The 19,625-nt window shown below is 39.1% G+C and overlaps 1 protein-coding gene across 2 annotated transcripts in view; it reads left to right on the top strand.

Moving 5' to 3' along the window:
• Positions 1-1,868: 1,868 nt before the first annotated feature.
• The window catches only part of atp11a (ATPase phospholipid transporting 11A), a 37,791-nt gene continuing 20,034 nt past the window's right edge, over positions 1,869-19,625 (top strand). For both annotated transcript variants that reach the window (XM_054623591.1, XM_054623592.1), the window contains exon 1: positions 1,869-2,177. In XM_054623591.1, the coding sequence (XP_054479566.1) occupies positions 2,133-2,177 (45 nt within the window). In that variant the 5' untranslated portion in view covers positions 1,869-2,132. The remainder of the gene's footprint in view (positions 2,178-19,625) is intronic.

The following is a 19,625-nucleotide window of genomic DNA, read 5'->3' as shown; positions in this document are numbered from 1 at the left end:
TAAACTGGAAGTACTATAAGATTAGAGTTGAAATTATTTTTTGCAGTACCAGGTATGCAAGTAAATGATTACAACTTAATAATGACATAAAGTCTATCATATAAATCTGTTTATTAATTTTTATTTACTTCCTGAAAAATTACTACTGAAGTAATCACAAATGTTATTTTATATTTTATGGCAATTATACAACATATATGCTGTATATTTACCAACAGTGGTTGTTTTATATAACTGATACCGACAGGCCACTGGCATTTATACATTTTTATTTTTATTTTTATTCTATTTTATTTGTATTTTTATTGTATAATATGTTGTATTTATTATCTGTTTCTATGTAGTTGAGCTGCTGCAACACCCGAATTTCCCCCCATGGGGATCAATAAAGGAATATAATCATTTGGAAATGAATGGATACTAGGCAACAGAAACAAGACAAAACCCTTATTCAAAGCAAACAAGCAGCACTTTGAGGGAAAGTGGAAATGAGCTACAGGTGTGGAAAAAAGATATGTGTGCAGAGTATAATACTTTAAACTTAGATACTAAGACACTGGTGGGGATTGGCTATTTCTTTGAAAATGGTTAAATTTTGAGATAATGTCTATAACATAAATCTGATTATTAATCTTGATATTTTTTCAACTTTTCTTACTTACAAATTACTACTAAAGTAATCACAAATGTTAATGTGTGGTTATTTTCTCTAACTGATACCGACAGGCCACTAGCATTTGGAAATTAATGGATAATAGGCAACAGAAACAAGACAAAACCCCTATTCAAATTATAGCATATTTATATACTTAAATGTAGTTTGAGTGAAAAAAAACAACAACAGAGAACTGAATGGCTATTAAATATATTTTACATTCTGTACTATATGTGACAAAAGTTTTTCAGTGGTTTTATTTTGAAGGTGATAACCGGATATGGTGGTGGTTATTGTAGTAGCTTTGACGCTGGTGTTTCAGCAGAACCCGCCGAAAAGCGTCTCCAGGAAACAGCGGACGGACAAATGAATGAAAACATTCCCCCCCAGAAACAAAGCACCATGATTTGTAGTTCCGCCCCTTCTGACCTCGCCAAAAAAAATCAATATTTATAAAACTGATGATGTCTTAATAATGCATTTATTATTTATATTTTATTTTTGCGGCAATAACACATAAAATATCATATATATGAAAAAAAAAAAAAAAAAAGATTTAAACCCATGGTATTTTACTGTAACCGACTGAAGAATTGGACTTCATTTATCAGAGGATTTAATATTTTGTCTTTCTTAATTTTTTCTTAAAAAAATAAATACAAGTAGCCACAAAATGCTGGTTAAAATGCTTCAATCGGAACATAGTAATTATTTTATTTTGTTTTATGATTTCAGCACCTTCTGGGTGGACAGCATCAGTGGGGGGTCCAAATCTGGACAACTACCCCAACACACACACACACACACACACACACACACACACACACACACACACACACACACACACACACACACACACACACACAAATTATGTAAATATTATGCATTGTCCACTCATTGCATTTTTCTCATGTTTAATCACAGCTACTGTTGTTTTTGCCTTTGGTGAACCAGCCACAAGCAAAACAAATCAATATCCTAATTAACTGAAACGTCCAATCAATTAGGCACCAAATAAAAAAAACAATTAAAAAAAAAACACTACAGTGCGCATGCGCGTACCTCCAGCCACCACCTGGCTCCGCCTGACGTAGACGGGAGAAAAGCTCCTTTGGGCTGCAGTGGATTAGTAGTAGACGCGCAGAGACGCGCAGAGGAGGAGCAGCCCCACTTGTCCGAGCGTGCATGAACTGTCCCAAAACCCCGACAGACGCTCCTCCTGTTCCCAGTAAAGACTCCCACAGCTCCCAGTAGGTGAGTTTAGTTTATTCTTTGCAGCAGCAGCTTCTTTTTTTTTTTTTTTCTTCTTTTTCTTTTTAAATTCAGGAAAGAAGAGAAAGGGAGTAAAAGTCATGGACAAAGGAGGAGAATTAAAAAGAAGTTAGCACCAACTACAGTAAAGTCATCTTTGGAAGAAAAAGAAAAAAGACACACGAGTCCGAAATAAAGAAGAGTCCGGAGAGGGAAGAGGAAGAGGATGGGGATGGATCTCAGCACCCTGCGGACCCTCATCAGCAGATATGTGAGTTTTTATAACCCTTTAATCCACTGTGTGTACTCCTGATTCTTGTATTCTGCAGACCAAAGATCTTTGCAGAAAACACGTTTTTTTTATTTATATTTTTTTTATCACTATTGGTTTCAAATTCCTCTGAAGCGGCTACTCATCCGGATTAAGTTTCACTCGCGAAAAGGGAGTGGAAATAATCTTGTTGGCAAACTGTCTGACTCTAGAAAACACCATCGACTACGGATCATAGTTGTGTCTTTAAATGTGTTTATTTCCACATAAACATCACTTTGATGTAAGAAATTCAGCAGGACACAAAACCCCGTGCAAATATCATTTATTGATGGTTTATCTCCAGTCTTAACATACACCATGGTGTGTTGTCAACCTATTAAAAATGTAAATGTATTCATAAAAGTGCTCTGAGGGGCTTTTTGATAATCAACAATCTGCTAAAACTTCAAATTTTAAATGGGATTTTAATTATAATTTGGCACCTGGAGATATTATTCCAAATATTGTAACACATCATGTTCAAACACACCATCATTAAGTGAAACAAAATCAGAATGGAGCTTAAATACGTGAAAGGTTGAGTCACTATCACCAGGTGTTATCAGATTGTGATGCAGAGTAAACTATCCAGTCATGACAGAACATGCAGAGAGAGGCAGGCAGACAGTTATTATCATTCATTATAACACATTGACAAGTCATGGAGAAGAAGGTTACATTACATTACATTACATTACATTACAGTCATTTAGCAGACGCTTTTATCCAAAGGTTACATCATATGGAGATAGATTTGTCTCAATAAGTGTGTGTGTGTGTGTGTGTGTGTGTGTGTGTGTGTGTGTGTGTGTGTGTGTGTGTGTGTGTGTGTGTGTGTGTGTGAACAGATCGACAATCGGTGTATAAATGTGTATTCTGTAAACATAAATATCTCCAACAAATACATTTATTTTTTTATAAAATCACAAAGATTTTTTCCAAATATAAAACAGATCGGCATATACACAAACAAAATCCACAAATATCTGTAAATTCATTAAAATGATTTACAAATAAATGAAAAGCATGTGTGTGAATATCTTTCAAATACATTTTAATTTATTTACTGAGTTTTTTTTTGTATTTGTGGTATTCTTGTATTTTTATATTTGCAGATCTCTTTTATATTTACACATTTTTTTCCTGAGTTTACAAATGATTTTTTGCGATTGTTTTCGTTAATGTTTACATAAGTTTATATCGCATAGTTTAAACTTGTTTAGCATCAGATAAAATGACGTTGTTGTAGATCTGTTGAACTTTTCACACTCTTATTTATCACACTACCTCTCCCAGTTGAACAAGATTACAAATGGAACAGTCAGGCACATGCATTATGTAATCCCGTTGTTTTCTCCCTGCTGGTCGGATCGATGAGCAGCGGTGGAGCGGTCCGGCCTATATGGCTGTGAGTTGCATTAGGGCTCCGCAGTAATGTGTTTGACAATAATCCAGACAGAGCGAACCCTGCTCACATGAGAGCCAGCGAGGTTTATACCCCGGCTCCACGCTCAGCCGAGGCTTAGACACAGTCTCCCAACTGTTGCAAATGGCTGATTAGATGAAATCCCTGCTGTGTTGAGGGCGAAATGGAGCCTTATTGTAAGAGACATGTTTGTGACTGGGAGGATGTGGGATGCTGATGAGGTCTGCTGCTGTAATTGATCTGGATAACTGCTTTAGACAAATGGGTTAGGATTAAATTGATTGCACTGCAAAAAAAAACAAAAAAAAGGATGGAAAGAGACTGCTGAATGCTTAAGATGAGGGTTAGGAACATTGATCTGGATGTCAATACCAGTACTTTATGAAATATCAGTCAATACAGGGAGACAGCAGTGTGATGGAGGGTTCTCCCTCTGACCACGTCTGTAAGTGAAGCTAAGTAGAGAGTCACTCTTTATTTAAAGGCATAATGCATCCGTCTGATATGCTCCAAACACTACACATAGCTGTAAAATGTTGACAGCGTGCTTGAAAAATGTGTTTTTAGATGTCGCAAACATCTAATCAATAAATCTAATCTTTTACGTATGCTGAACATGTAAGAAAACACATCTGTTTATTACCAAGGCTCAAATACAAACAAATAATGACTTAAATAAGACAGCCGACCTTGCAAAAACGTTTGCTTTTTATGCTTTTTTATTATGGATTATATTGATTGTTTATTACCCGCAATAAACCATGCTTTTAAGCCAATAAGACAAAAAAGAACTCGTTAAAAACACAGTTATGACGGGGGAAATTATTTGACAATCTATTCGTCTTTTAAGTTATTTTACAAGCAAAATCGCTGGACATTCCTTAGTTCAAGTTTCTGAAATGTGAGGAATTGCTATATTTCTCTGGCTTATGTGATGGTGAACGGAATTTATTTGAATTTTGTTCACTTGTGATGGATATATATTACTATCTTCAAATGTTTATACACCAAAGATTAATCTATCAATCGAGAAGAAAGCAGCAGATTAATCCGCAATAAAGATACTTCTTAGTTGCAGCCCCAGACCCTTAACTTTTTAATATGCATGTAATCACACAATTTAAAAACATTGCTTAATGTAATAAACATGCTTTCAGTGTTGTCAGATATCACTGGATGCATTGTTTAATAAGTTGAATATGGGTGCAACAAACACATAACTCTTTCTAAGTTTAGCCGAGGCCTCATTGTACCAGTTTGATTACCAGTTGATACCAGTGTGACAGTCTCTGGGTTACTCCCAGTCTCCAGTCCCTGTCGTCTCTGATGAAGTGAGAAGGCGGAGGATGTTATGTAAGCCCTCCGCTATCTGTGAGAGCGTAAAGAGTTGTAATGGTTATGGGCTGTCGCTGCTGTCCGGGCTGAACCAGAACAAAATGTAATGACAGTGACAAGTCGGAGCGCTGAGACCCGGTGCACTCGTACTGTACTCACTCACTCTGCCGGCTCGCTGCCCTTCTCTTGTTCTTTTCTCCGGGTACTTTTTGGGCTCTGAAAGTTTTAGGAGTACAATTTATTGTGTAGAGCCTCTGCAGTACTCAGTGCTTGTTTGATTTTCTCACCGTATAACCATTATCTTATGTTGCATGTCACTTCCTGTTGTCCTTTTTGTATTATGCTTAATGATTTGTTGTCTTCCATCGTAAGAAATAGCTCTTTTCTTTGTGGTTGTTCTTAATTATTAATAATTTTTTTTTAATTATCTCATTTGTTTAGCTTCTCTTACACTTCAGATACAAGTTTCCAGTTTTGGTTTTTTTCTATTTAACTTTTTTGTTATAAATGTGACAAACCCACTTTATTTTAACGTCCCTACTATTTTCTCATCCTCCCATTTTCTTTTGTGTCTGTTAAAAGTATGCACCCAGATTATAGCAGATGGACAGTTTTGGTCTCTTTGTTCCATTTCATTATGGACTAACAGGACACACTTTTGCAAGCTTAGTATTACAGACCGACAGAGTAGCTACATTAGTTCCCTGTTGACTGTAGAAAGAAGAACTTGTCACACTGACACACATACCAGCTCTTTTAAACACAACACCGCAGAAATGAGGTGTTACTAGTTTCCTGATAGTGTACCTCATGAGGTAAAAAACAATGACATGTTGTGACCTAAACATACATAAATATACAACCAGCTTAGAATAATGCACAAGGTCATTAAACATCATTTAAAGCGGTTTTGGAGACCCTTTTGTCCAAGTTGCAATTCCTGTAAAATAAAAAAAAAAGCATTATTTTAGTTTGTAAATATAAAAGAGGGTGAAACGTTCTTTTCATCTACATGGTTAGAAGGTAATATAGCGTCTTAATCGCAATAAATTATTTAATAATGCATACCTAACCGTTGCAGTATAGTTTGCAGCTGTAAGTGAAACTAACCACAGAGATCATGTTTGTGTGGAGGTGAGTCAAAAGCAGCCGGGCAGCATTCCTCTGCTGCTGACGAATCTGGAACAGGAAGTGCCTTTCCTCTCTCTCTCTGTCTGACTTCCTGCCTTCACATAGTGGATTAAAGGGTTACTGGTGTTCACTATACCCTCACACACTTAATCCTTTTTACAGCGATCACTTATCTCCTGCTGCTTGTTTTCCACCTGCTGCATTTTCTAATTGGCACGCAGGTCTTCCTTCAGTTGCAGCCTGTTGCACGAAGCACGTAAACTGCTCTTCGCATATGAGGCAGGATATAATAATGCCGTCTCTGTGGCGTCCCTGTTAAGCGAGCAGGTGGAATTCAGTAGTAGCCAGGTGACGCAGAGGACAGCGGATCACATGAACTCCCCGGCTCTGTCTGGTTGTCAATAATTCATAAGCAGACTGGCTGGTAATGTGGGCTGACGTCTGTGTGGCTTCTTACGGGGTCAACGCACAGCAGGGCCGCTCAGAGGGGGGTTCGGGGATGGTTAAGGGGGGGGGATGCCACGAGGTCACAGGTTTAATTACTAACCACAGTGTAGACTGGTTTTACAAACAATGATGTGGTGGTTAAAGTAATGAAACAAACAGGCGGCACTTTGATCCATAAAGGATTTTTCTTAAGTCTTCAATATTTGTCATATGGTGACTTTTCTGATGTCCCTCAAAATGTCCACAAGACTGAAGAATAACAGCTTTAATACATTTAAATAGAGAAGAAAAGTGATTTCCTGAGTCAATAGTTAACTGTAAGGCATTTATAGTGAAAAATAAATATTTTATATTTTCCTCAGGACTGGCTAGAATAAGGTCAAGCACCAAAGTGTGTCCCAAGACTGACTTTATTCTCTAGATGTTAATAGGAGGACAAAGAAAAAATCAAATATGACAGCCCAAAAAAAAACCCAAAAAAACTTGCAACTGAAAATTCAATTAATTATTTAATTAATATGTAGATTATTTTCTTGCTTTCGAAAGCCCAAGATGAAGTCATCAAATGTCTGTTTTTGTCCACAATGCAAAGTTATTTAATTTAGTGTCATAGAGGAGTAAAGAAACCAGAAAATATATACATTTAAGTAGCTGGAATCAGATAATTTGACTTTTAAAAATTTTAAAAACAAAAAAACTATTAGAAAAGCTATCCTTTAAAGGCCCTAATAATTGTTTTTCCATATTGATTTCAGCACAACTGGAACACAAACAACAAACCTGAAATTTGTGATAGTGTTACTCAAATAACTTTAAGTTACAACAGTCATATGCAAATGTTATAAAAACAATTGCATATACCTGACTTGATGTGTTCTTGTGCATCAAAAGTTTTTTAATAACGTTCGTTCTCAGGATTCAGTTAAAGTGGTGTTTTATATTGAAGGATATCCAGGTTGTTGTGAAGCTGTATAAAGGCTTTTGAAGCGTGTTTGTGTGTGTGTGTGTGTGTGTGTGTGTGTGTGTGTGTGTGTGTGTGTGTGTGTGCGTGTGTGTGTGTGGGCCAACAGTGGCAGGTTTCCTCCTCCGCCTCCTGCTAAGGTGCAGCGGGGTTAACCTCTTTACCTGGAGGATTTACTGGCTCCCACTAAGCCACTCGGCCTTGGGATTGTTTCACTGCTTGACTGGCTGCTGCTTCACTTTTCATTCACATTTAGCGCTCCCTTGTATTTGGTTTAAAGACCATAAAATATGAGCGATATTTCACTTTATTTTTTTACATTTGTTGGCACTTTAGAGGGAGAATATTAGTATTTCAAACATTAGACATTTTCTTATAAACTGACAATATAAATCTACAAATATATCCGAGTAACAGGGTATATTTATAATGTTCATTTGCATCTATAAACCCATATTCTGTGAAACTTTATGATGCATAGGGGTTATTTATTATCATTATTTTCTAAGCAAACTCAAACATTTGGTTTTAGCTCATCTAATGTGATTTGCGGCTTTTTTTTCCTGTTTGATGTCATTGTAAGTTGAAAACATTTGCTTTTTGGCCGTTGGTGGGACAAAATAGTAGTTATTTAAAATATTTCTGAAACATTTACTTAGTTATATAAGGCTCCGAACCTTTTGTTTGACTTGGGAGCTCAAGAGAAAAAGCAGAGATCAATTGTGTGTAGCTTGTTTGTATTTTGTAATTTTTTGATTTTCCTATCTGCTGATTCATAAATTCCTGTATTATTGCTTCTTAAAATCATTTATCTCCCAAACAGAAGAGTGTAAGCTCCATTAAGGGGTTGTTTCCGCGGTAACATTAACAGTGTATTACAGCCCATTGAACAAGCGGACAGATGATGGATAGCTCCGGGTAAATGGTGCATGGAGGCCTCTATCCAAAGAGAGAGAGAGAGAGTTGTTTGAACTCGGGTCATCATAATAACAATGCTCCGGGTTGCCGGTGAAAGTGCTGAGAGGTGCAGGTACACTTTAATGTTCCCCCCCCCATCTGAGGGAGTGATCGCTGGTCGACTCGCTGCTGGAACACACCATTCCCCCCGGTGCTCATGTCAGAGAGAGAGAGAGGGAGAGATGGGGAGGCAGAGAGGTGAAGTGAGGTAAAGTGAGAGTGTACCCCCCCCCCCACTCTTCCTAAATGCTGACTGTGCACTCTCCACACATCACCACCCCCTCTTCTCTTCCTTTAAGCAATAAACGTCCCCCCCCCTTTTCCCCTTTTTGCTTCGTCTGCTTGGGACCCTAGCATCGTTATAGAACTATGGATTATTTGGATTTTTTGGTTTTGTAGCTCTCACCTCTTCCTGTACGTTCACACAGGAAGTGAAGCAGCACTTTTTTTTTTCCCTACTTGCAAGAAATTGATCGCTCCTGGTTGACCTCGTCCCATTAGTCCCATTAGTCCCATTAAGGCAGGTAGTTAAACGCACATCTGTCCGTAATACAGTTGTGAGCAGCTGCTTTTGGTGTTTGCCTTCCTCTGTCGATGCAACATGATGAGATACTTTTTTTTTGTTGTGGCAGAAGCTGTTCAGATATCTTCTGAGGAGTTTGTTTTGTTTGGATGTCATTGGAAGGTGATGTTTCTGTAATAAATACACCCAAGGAGAAATGTGTAGCCTTTGGAGCTGATTGGCATTTGGTTCAGTGCATCAGACAAACTTCTGGTTCAGGTTGAGTGATATCACCTCACGCTTCAGTTGGCTCAACATGGAGTGAAGTTGTATTTATCTTGTGCTGTTCAGTTTGTCCTCTCCCTGACTTTGTTTTGTGCTCGCACTGCCTCATCCTGAATCTAGTGAAGTGATGAGACCGTAAACTTGTAAAAGTGCTGCACCCACATCAGTTAGTGCCGGACTTCAAATGCACCACTACTGTAAGTTCTACTGATTGGACAAATTGGAATTTAATTGTCTTGCAACACTGCAAATTTGAGCAAAAGGTGAAGTTAAACAGTGATAATTTAAAGCTTTTGCATCTTCTAAAGACCCATATTTACATACTTCCAGCATGTAGCAGGCCAACATTGAAAGATGTCCACATGTAGTTTGCATCCACTTTGTTTGCATTATCTTTGTTTTCTGAGAATAAGATTGACATATAAGTGTTTTTAATCTGATTTATTACAGAATATTGAGCTCCTAAAGCAGAGTTAAAAGCTTTTCAATGGCATCCAAAGGGAACACTTGTAAAGCCACTTTTGCAGCAAGCCGTAGTACAACAACCTATAAAAGATCCTCTTCCTGAATGTGCATTTGTTGCCAAGCGACAAAATACATACCAATCGCTATTACTTCCTTGGAGCTCGGATGATACATGGCGGAGAATTGCATGTGAATGAGACCGCTGAACGCTCAAGTGATTCCCGTAGCCGAAAACAACTCGCGCACATGAAACAACATCGATTATTCTGTAACATTATCGATTCTCTTTGGCGGCCACCATGAAGTAGATGACTGGGATCCTCTCTCACACACACACACACACACACACACACACACACACACACACACACACACACACACACACACACACACACACACACACACACACACACACACACACACACACTGTCAGGCTGTCTGAGCAGAGCAGCGCCAGTATGATATAATACTGAGATCACACACCACTGCACTTGGAAATGTCTCTGACAGAACTGAGATGGCATGTTGTCACATTAGAGCCGAAATGGGCTTTATAGATGTATTCGTTCTGGGTTTCCACATGACTGGGTGATGACAGGACTACAGTTATTCAATCAGGAAGTTTGGGGTCAAAACGTTGTCAGTGTTCTGAAGTATATGATGGACATGAGAACATGAGTATGTATTAAACGGCAGTATACTGGAAGTGCTTTTTCAAAAAAGGCCTCTGAGAATTTGGGGTCAGAAACACAGTCAAAGATGGAGCAGAAGGAAAATGCACAGACTGTAAGAAGTACAACAATTTAAATAATGGAACTATGGTCGAATAGATATATATTTCTCTGAGTGCAGCATTACACAAAATGAACCCAAATGTATCACTAAATCCTTTTTAAACTGTGCTTTGTGTAGCATTTTAACATGAATAAATAATCACGGCATTAATATTTGAGCGTAATTGGCCCAAACAAAAGAGGCCACCACTAAAATTGCAACCCAGCAGTCCTCTTTGTACCGTGTGCTGTCAGGTTTGGATTAGGCACTAAATCTAACGGATTGATTAATGGAACGAAGGTAGACGCAAATTGGCACAAACTCAGGAAGAAAGTGCTGTTTTTTTCCGATCAGAAATAAATAGCTTTCTGATGTTTTTGGCAATGGAAACTCTTAGATTAGCAACATTTAACTCCTGCCAGTGTGTTGCTTCCTGTTTCCTATACATTTAAGGTTGCAGAACTTTTGTCCCTGTAAAGTAAACTCCCTCTGAAGTCATAAGTGGTCTTGAAGATTTCACACACAGTTAAATTCAACTGCAGCAGCGTCTTATAAATAACTGAGGTCAGCTCTGGTGGGAGGAGTGGAGTAGAAGAAGGCCTCGCTGGCTTTCTTCCAGGATTTGTGCATTTGTGTTCTGTTCAGTGAATGATTTCCCTTCACGTCTCATGTTCAATTATTTTGTTCCTGCAGCTGCAGCAGTATGACACACCCAGTGCATTTAATAGCAGTGTGAATAATATCTGTCAGTCACAGGCGATAAAAGGGAGTAGTTGGAAGTTATCTGCTGCTCTTGAACTTCTTTTAACTTAAGCCGGTGGAAAGCATACATATCTTGCTCCTTATCCATGCCCACCGTGGTGCTTGGCCCTCGTCATGTGACTGCTCCCATGAGGGCCACATGATGCCATTTGGTTCCCCTCATCCCTCTGATTCGTCCTGTGATCTCCACCCTCCCACTGAGACGTGACTATCACACTACTTGCCATGCAGTTTCAGGAATGTAGGATGGAAAAAATAGTTGCATCCTATATGTCGTCGCTGTTATTGACAGTAAAATATCGTAGCTCTGGTTTTAAACCGCGATAGACGTCAGTCAGAATCCGAAAGAAAAGAAAAGGAAGGTCAGTCAGACAAGAAAGAAAGGACAATTCAGACAGCGAGATAACAGCAGAGACAGAGAGGGGGACTGTTCATCTCGTGGTTGTCAAGGAGATAATGAAGAACAAACTGACCATATAGTAATTTTCTCCTCTCCTGCACACTCTCACACATTGAGTTGTGTTTGTCTCCCGAGGGGACATGGAAGGGCGTCAGGATTCATGGGGACATGTGACAATGAGACACCATGAACAGAACGGGGAGCAGTGAGGCTCAAAGTGAACCCAGCTGAGGGGAAATAAACCAGTAAAGTAAAAAATAATATTGTTGATGTTTCAACAGTAGTATGACTTAGTTTGTGCTTTTAAAGTGCATTTGTTTGTTTGGGTCTTCGGGAGGAAAGAAGAGTTACATTAGCTGAAACAAACATCCTTTTCATCGATTCGTGAACATTTTCTCTTATTGACAGCCTGCTAGGAAACAATAATGGTTGAGCAACAGCATCTCAAAGTTGGAAACAAAGAGAAGGGGGGCTCTTCAGTATCTTTACATACTGTGGAAACAAAATGAGGAATGCATGAGGAACGTGATACAGCTTTCTGCCATTTAAAAAATGATAATCAATGAATTGAATAAAGAAAAAATAGAAAAATAGATAAAGAAAGTCATTTTTGCAGCCGGAAATTGTGTGCGAGATGCAGCAGGAGACAAAGCCTTTATATATGTTATTGTATTCTCACACAATGTATATATAGTGTGTGTGTGTGTGTGTGTGTGTGTGTGTGTGTGTGTGTGTGTGTGTGTGTGTGTGTGTGTGTGTGTGTGTGTGTGTGTGTGTGTGTGTCAAGTGTGGGAATGATTACTGGCAACACAAACTGTGTAATGAACACCTCTAAGTAGCAGTGTCCCCACAGGATGGACATTAGGGGAAGACCGAGAAGTGCTCCCATTAACGAGGAAAGTTTTGAAATAAACACATTTGCATTGAAAGTATTAAAAGCATTTTGGTACTTTCCTCGGAGCCCCTCGCAAACGAGTAGGCAGCATTGCTTTATCGGAAGTAAGTGAAAGCACCATCAGAGTGATGTAAAATACATGAACACTACCAGACCAGCAGCTAATGGGACCGTCACCCCGAGGAAAATAAAAATGCCAGATGAACAGAGCAGACTCACATAATGAAGGAGGTTGTCAATCATAGAGCCAGACTAGCCAGCCTCCGGTCTTTGTGCTAAGCTAAGCTAACACTCATTCATATTTAATGGACAGACTTGAGTGTATTATCAATTTACCTCTTGTAATCGTCTGTGCGTAAAGAGCATTTGCTTTCAGTTAATTGATGCTTTTTAAAAAAAAAAAAAAAATGTAGAATCCAGACCATCTCCTACACAAAAAATATTTTTCTGTATCCACTTAATATTTGATATTTGAACTTCAGGACTCCTCAGAAAGCTGAGTGGTGTTAATGCCCATTCAGTGGTGGAGTTGGAGTTATTTAAAAGGAGCTGAGTGTCCACAGATCAATGCAGTCACTTAGTGTGACCCGGGAGCACAATCAGAGGCATATTTAAGTGTTGGAATTGATTGTATTAATTTTCACAAGGACAAAGATTAGTTTTTAAGGCCGGGGAGATGGAGTCTGAGTCAGACTGTTCTCCATGTGATGTTTGTGAGTTGAGGTGCATTCATTGCCAGCTGAATCATTGGCATTTTGCTAAATAATGAAAGATAAAGAGGAAAGATGGAAATAACTTCCTATTGTGCTGCGTTTATGTGTCATAGAAATTATCGCACAGGCTTAAAAGTTCTGTCCACTTCAGCTTTATAAGAGGCTACAACACAGGAACTTACGGACTTCCTTCAGCACAGAAAGCCTCAAAGTTGTTACTTTCACCACATTTGTATCATGTGACCTGAAGTCATGTGGGACCATGTGACCCCCCCCCCCGTCACTCCCTCTCACATGCGCTCAGCAGCAGACACAATGAAGCAAGTATGAACAGAGTGTAAGTTGATTCCCCCTCGACATCCAAAGAATGGCCGTGCTTATCCACAGGAAATCCACAACAACGGTCTTCTATCCAGCTCTGAGGAGCAGCACAGTGGTTAGCCTATTAGCCCGTCTGCCTGGCATCTATCCTCCCATCTCTGAGTGCAATCACCGCTTAAAGCAGCTTACGACAAGCCATGCCATTAGTAGCTTTCAGTGGAGAGGTGTATTGATGCTGCTGCTGCAGAGGAACTCCAATTCTGAGTATTTGTAATTGTGTGTAATTTGGGTCATCAAAGTGGTAAAAGTTTGATCTAGAGTTAGAAGTCATGCATGCAGTGTTGTAAAGCAGCCGCATTGTCCCAGTTCTGAGATCTGCTCTGTGAAAACCAGGCTAATGAAGTTCTCTGTATAGCTGGCAGGAGGTCAGAAGGTCTCTCCTCTTCCTGTTTCAGTAGTTTGTCAAAGAAGTTTTGTGACTCAGTGATTCGGCATGAAGGGTTGATCCTCTGGGAGTGGTGTGGTGTTTGTTAGATAAAATCACCTCTGTGAGACGGCCTAATGATGCATTGGAGTTCCCATAGCCTCAAAGCATGATTTAACTTGAAGAATGTGCGTCATCACACCAAGACATAATAAACACAAAGGTAGCAGGGTTGTATAAGCATGCACAAGTGCTGGTTATTAATAGATAATATTATTTACACTGTTTCTAACGCCAAACTAGCACAAGCTCACACATGCTGACCCACATAGCTAACAGAAGCTGGTGAGTATCTATGTTAGGTGATCTCCAGAGAACAGGCAGTCCTGCTGTTTATGCTCACATATTTCCTCCTTCAACTCTTCACAGTATAAAGCCACATTGATTTGGATTAGATCTTAATCATTATGTCATCATCTAGGCGCAAAGTGACTCACATCACTGATCGCTGCAGTCTCAGAGCACCTGTAGTCACGTCATTTTGATTTATTTATCCAAAGAGTCACACAGTCCCTCCTACCTCCACTCCCACATCCTAAAACTTGAACTGGATGAAGTACAGAGAATGCAGCCTAAGTAAACACATTAGAAGTAATAAGAGGAGCAGTAGTTAAAGCGTTTATGTGTTTTCAGACGTGGTGGAAGAAGGAGGTAGAGGAGGAGCTGTAGATTTTGTAATATAAATAGAATTGTGACTAATTGTAGCAGCAATTGCAGTCCTAGTAGTACTAATGCAAGTAGTGACAGTAACCTGATACTTATAACAGTAGTCTTAGTGCAGTAACATGAATATAAGCATTAATGGTAGAAGTTGTAGTTCAGTAACAATATACAAATTAAGCTTTATTTAAATATTTCATTCAACAAACTTCAGGGCTTTTTCTCTCTTTTTTTTATCCTCCCTGTGTTTTTTTTCTACTTGTCCTTCTTTTAACTGTCTTTTCTTCAGATATGTGGGCTTGTGAGGACATGCAGGTGTAGAGTTATGATAATAGCTCACACAGAAACACACACACACACACACACACACACGAAACACCATTACAAGTGCTGACTCCTAAAGTCGGACTGGCTCTGATTAACGGCAGCAATGCTCTCATGTGATCAGTGTGTGTGTGTGGATGGTTACAAAACAGTGAGGACTACAGGGGTCAGATCACTAAATCCTCCAGAGGCCGACACACATACACTGTCTCTCTCTCTCTCACACACACACACACACACACACAGACAGTTTGCTTGATAGACTTGTTTGGTTTTCACTGATTAGTATTCTGTCCTCTCATCTCTGGTAATGTAACACAATATGGCACGATGAGAATTACGTTTTTGAACGTGTTTAATTATTTTTCTCCCAATCTGTTCTGCATGTGGAGAGAGGGAGAGTTTCCTCAAATAGAAACAGAGTCTCTAACCAGCTCTCTCATATCCAACCAGGAAGGAGAATCACTATTAAGGCGTCACATGCACAGGTTCATTTCACACGCTTCCTTACAGGCATTTGCCGGGACACATGACCATGTTTTGACGTGCTGCCATGTTTAGGTGATGCTGTTTTTTTTTTTAATTGAATGTAAATTAGAGAGATAGACTTCAAAAGTTAAAACCAATTCAGGCTGACATCCTTTCTGACATCAGTGTGCAAATGAATGAAAAGATAATGAGGTTCCAAAAGTGGAAAAAAAAGGAACATTTTATTAATAGATTTTCTTTTCAATTTTACATAAAATACTGAATTTTAAAAACATTTAATCACAGATCTCTGATTGGCAGCTGATGCTCACAAACAATCCTGCCCGCAGCGTGAACTCACCGTCGGGGTCAAAGGTTACCATGTGGCGCTTGAAGGTGGATGAGGATGGTTTATCATTATTATTTTATTTGGTCCTGCTGGCCTGGTTGAGGCTGAGCGACATGGTGACAGATGTGTAGCACAGCTGGTATTTTAATCTGTGACTCAGGTAACACACACACACACACACACGCCCAGACTGCCGCACACAGATATCACATATAAAGATAACAATCCAACGCATCATCTCTCTGCAGTGCTTATAGATAGTACGCGTTTGCTGCTATTTTCAATCTGCCCCAGTGCCATTTTTAAACTTTTTTGTCCATCGGGAGCAGCCGTGACTTTGGGAAACGCTCTGCTGTTCTACATACTGACAATAAACAGAGGCCCTGCTACAATCTCCACAGCCCTGCATGTATTTATCCCTTTTAACGTTTTAGCCCAAACGTGATCCCAAGTACTAAATTGGTTAAACACGAACACACACACACACACACACACACACACACAAACACACACTGCATGTTTGTATTTAATGCCTAATGATTTAGTGAAGGGGACAGGATTCCTCTTATCTCCGCAGCTCAGTGGCAGCAGAGAGATAACGGCATATGTTACAATCATGTTTGCACATGCATCCCTGATATATGACACAGTATTCAGATGTAAAAGTGTGTGAGGGGTATGAGTGTGTTTGTGTGTGTGTGTGTGTGTGTGTGTGTGTGTGTGTGTCTGTTGGCTGGCCGTATCGCAGAGAGCAGGTTGTCGTCCGTGGCTTCCGTCGAGACTTATTTTCAGCGTCGCCTGTTGCAACGGGCGATAAAACACTTTGGTCATCAGTCGAACAACAGCTCAGCCTTTTAAAGCTGCAGACAAACAATAGTGTGTGTGTGTGTGTGTGTTGCAGTGATTCCTCCTTCCTGCTTGCATGTTATCTTTACTTGACAGGCATCGTAGAGCTCTAACTACAGTACTATTGCAGAGACTGAACCCCATTTTGATGGTTTCAAATGACAGATTTTTGCAAAAAATGGTTTCACATATCTTCTAATGTATGCATGTAATGGTTTATATTGCTTTGCCTCTGCTCAGCAATGTTGTTGAAGTGTGTCTAAGTCATGTCAATCTGTGAGGCCATGTGTAATAATGGACTTTTAATGGATGTATCTGTGTTCGCCCGGCTGTGGAAATTAATTTCCTGCCTGAGCACAAACATAGAACTGAGCCTAATCTGAGTTTAGAGGATGTCTTCAAAGTTTTCTGTGTGTCTTTGATCAGGATGGCATCTCTTTTGCTGGGGGAGTAACATCAGCGCGGCTCAACACACACACCTCCAAAACAAATATTGTTCTCCTCCTGTCTTTTCTCATCCCTAAGTCGTTCCCTCCTCTGTGTCTCTGGTGGGTCGGGTGGCAGTTGGAGGGGTGGGTGGGTGGATGCTTGTTTCAGGAAGCGTGTGTGTGTGTGTGTGTGTGTGTGTGTGTGTGTGTGTGTGTGTGTGTGTGTGTGTGTGTGTGTGTGTGTGTGTGTGTGTGTGTGTGTGTGTGTGTGTGTGTGTGTGTGTGTGTGTGTGTGTGTGTGTGTGTGAGTCCAGCCTCTTCCTGTTTACAATACGGTCCTGTGTTCCTGTTCACAGTGGGGCTTCAGTTTCTGGCTCTGTCATGCCGTGTTCAGGTCCTGTAGGAATAACCAGTGTTATTTTTAAAGAACAAAATAATTTTACATAATTAAACATTTATGTCATTAAGATGTGATGTGCTTCATAGGATAATCTATAATTTCAAATTTACCAGAGATACATGTGCAGTTCATTTACTCAAGGATTTAATTTCAATTACCTAATATTATAGATGAAAATAATAATGTTTAGAAAAACATGAATTAGTGCCTGTTTCCTGAGATTAACTATCCCATTTGGTCATGTTTTTTAAACTCTCTGTTTTCGAAAGGTGTAAGTCATCTTTTCCATACAGTGTATAGCCTATAGAAGCATTTCCTACTTGCATGAAGACATGAAGATCTTTAAAGAGGAAGATGTCACTTTTACACAACCCTTTAGGAAAATCCTCAAAATACAAAGAGAGAAATCAAAAGAGGGAACATTTTATTTTTGACATAAGAGTCAGTTAAAAAGATGTAATGCATTTAGAAATAACATTCAAAGTGTTAGTTTCACTTCTTTAAAACACAGTGAGTCCTCTGTGCACCTGTTTGTACACTCAGGCTCTAACCCTTCCATTAAACATCCCCCTAAAAAACCTAGATCCTGTTCTTAATTGTATGTCCTTAGTAAAAAAAATACAGAAACACACACACACCACACAGAAAAGAAGAATAGGAGTGTGCTTGTCTAAATATATCCTGTGGACCAGTGACTACGGAGGTAATATTGTGGCTCATTGTTCATACATGTTTGATGTTGCAGGGAGCATTTTCATGTGTGTGTGTGTCTGTCTGTGTGAGTGAGATCCCTGAAAGGCTCTCTTCGCTTTCTACTAATGTGGCTTAAAGGAAAATGGATGTGGGCGCTGAGTGGGACAGACAGAAACAAAGCCTGCTCTCTCTCTTTCTCCATCCCTCTCTCCTGACCACAAATGTTTCCCTTCCAACTATAAATACACCCCTGAAACCTGCCACGTCCTGAAACATGAAACGCCGCTAAAAGTGATTATCAAGCTCCGGAATAGCCCAAAGTCTCCCGTTACATCCAAGCGGCTAAAGGCCTGGGCAGTTTTTTTATTTTATAAGCCGGGCTTTTATTTTGTGGAGATGCTGTTTTTATTTGATTAGAAACAGAGAGGCTTTCATATCAAAAAAAATCTTTGAATCCGGATGAAAGCTAAGCGTAATCGATAGGAGAGAGGATGTCTGCTTAGAGGCCATCCAGGTTGTGGTGAGAGATGGAGAGGGGAGAGGTGAGAAAACCAATAAAGCTGCATTAAGGATAAACATGGAGGAGATGACAGTAAGAGAGGAGGCCCACTGATTCTCAGTCAGCGCCATCTGTCTCCATCTGATCAACACAGACTCATTTATCAATCAATGTTCATACTAATTCATTTTTACAGCTCATATATGATTGAGTAGCTTTCTGACACACAGTTATCATTACCTGTTTTGGCTGGTATACATGTATGTCACTATGAATTATAGATAGCAAACTTTTTTGGACCAAACTTGGCAACAAAAAAGCAGATTACATCAAAGTCAACCAACCATACATAAAAACACAAACTTTATCGATAAGACTGTCAACACATAACCAAAACCACAATATTTGGTTCGACTTGGTTCAACGTTGTATGAATACTGCACTGAATTTAAAGATTATCAAATTACTATTATAGTGACATTTCCTTTTAAAACATTAGTGCCGCAGCTAACTGACAAATTATACAATTTTTTTTTTTTTTTTTTTTTTTTAGCATAAACTTACCTATTGCTTATTTTTTTTATAATTGGCAATCTAATGAGTTCTGTCGCAATTATATTGTCCTCGAAAAAATGCAATGAACAATATTATTCTCATTTAAAGATCATTTTATGCCACTGGTATAATGACGACCTTTTAAATAATACATTTTAATTCTTAAGGAATATTCAGACATTGTTATTGGAATGTGAAACAATATTAAAATATCCCTAATATCTTAAAAAAAAATATCCCAAAAAATACCAAAACAATGACTAGCGTAAAAATGCTGACAGTCACTTACATAAATCGTACGATAAATCAATAAATAATTATCATGA

This window comes from Anoplopoma fimbria, chromosome 22 (assembly GCF_027596085.1).
Source record: "Anoplopoma fimbria isolate UVic2021 breed Golden Eagle Sablefish chromosome 22, Afim_UVic_2022, whole genome shotgun sequence".
Classification (NCBI taxonomy): domain Eukaryota; kingdom Metazoa; phylum Chordata; class Actinopteri; order Perciformes; family Anoplopomatidae; genus Anoplopoma; species Anoplopoma fimbria.
Note: the sequence above shows the minus strand (reverse complement) of the source record. Positions and strands in the feature narration are given on the sequence as shown.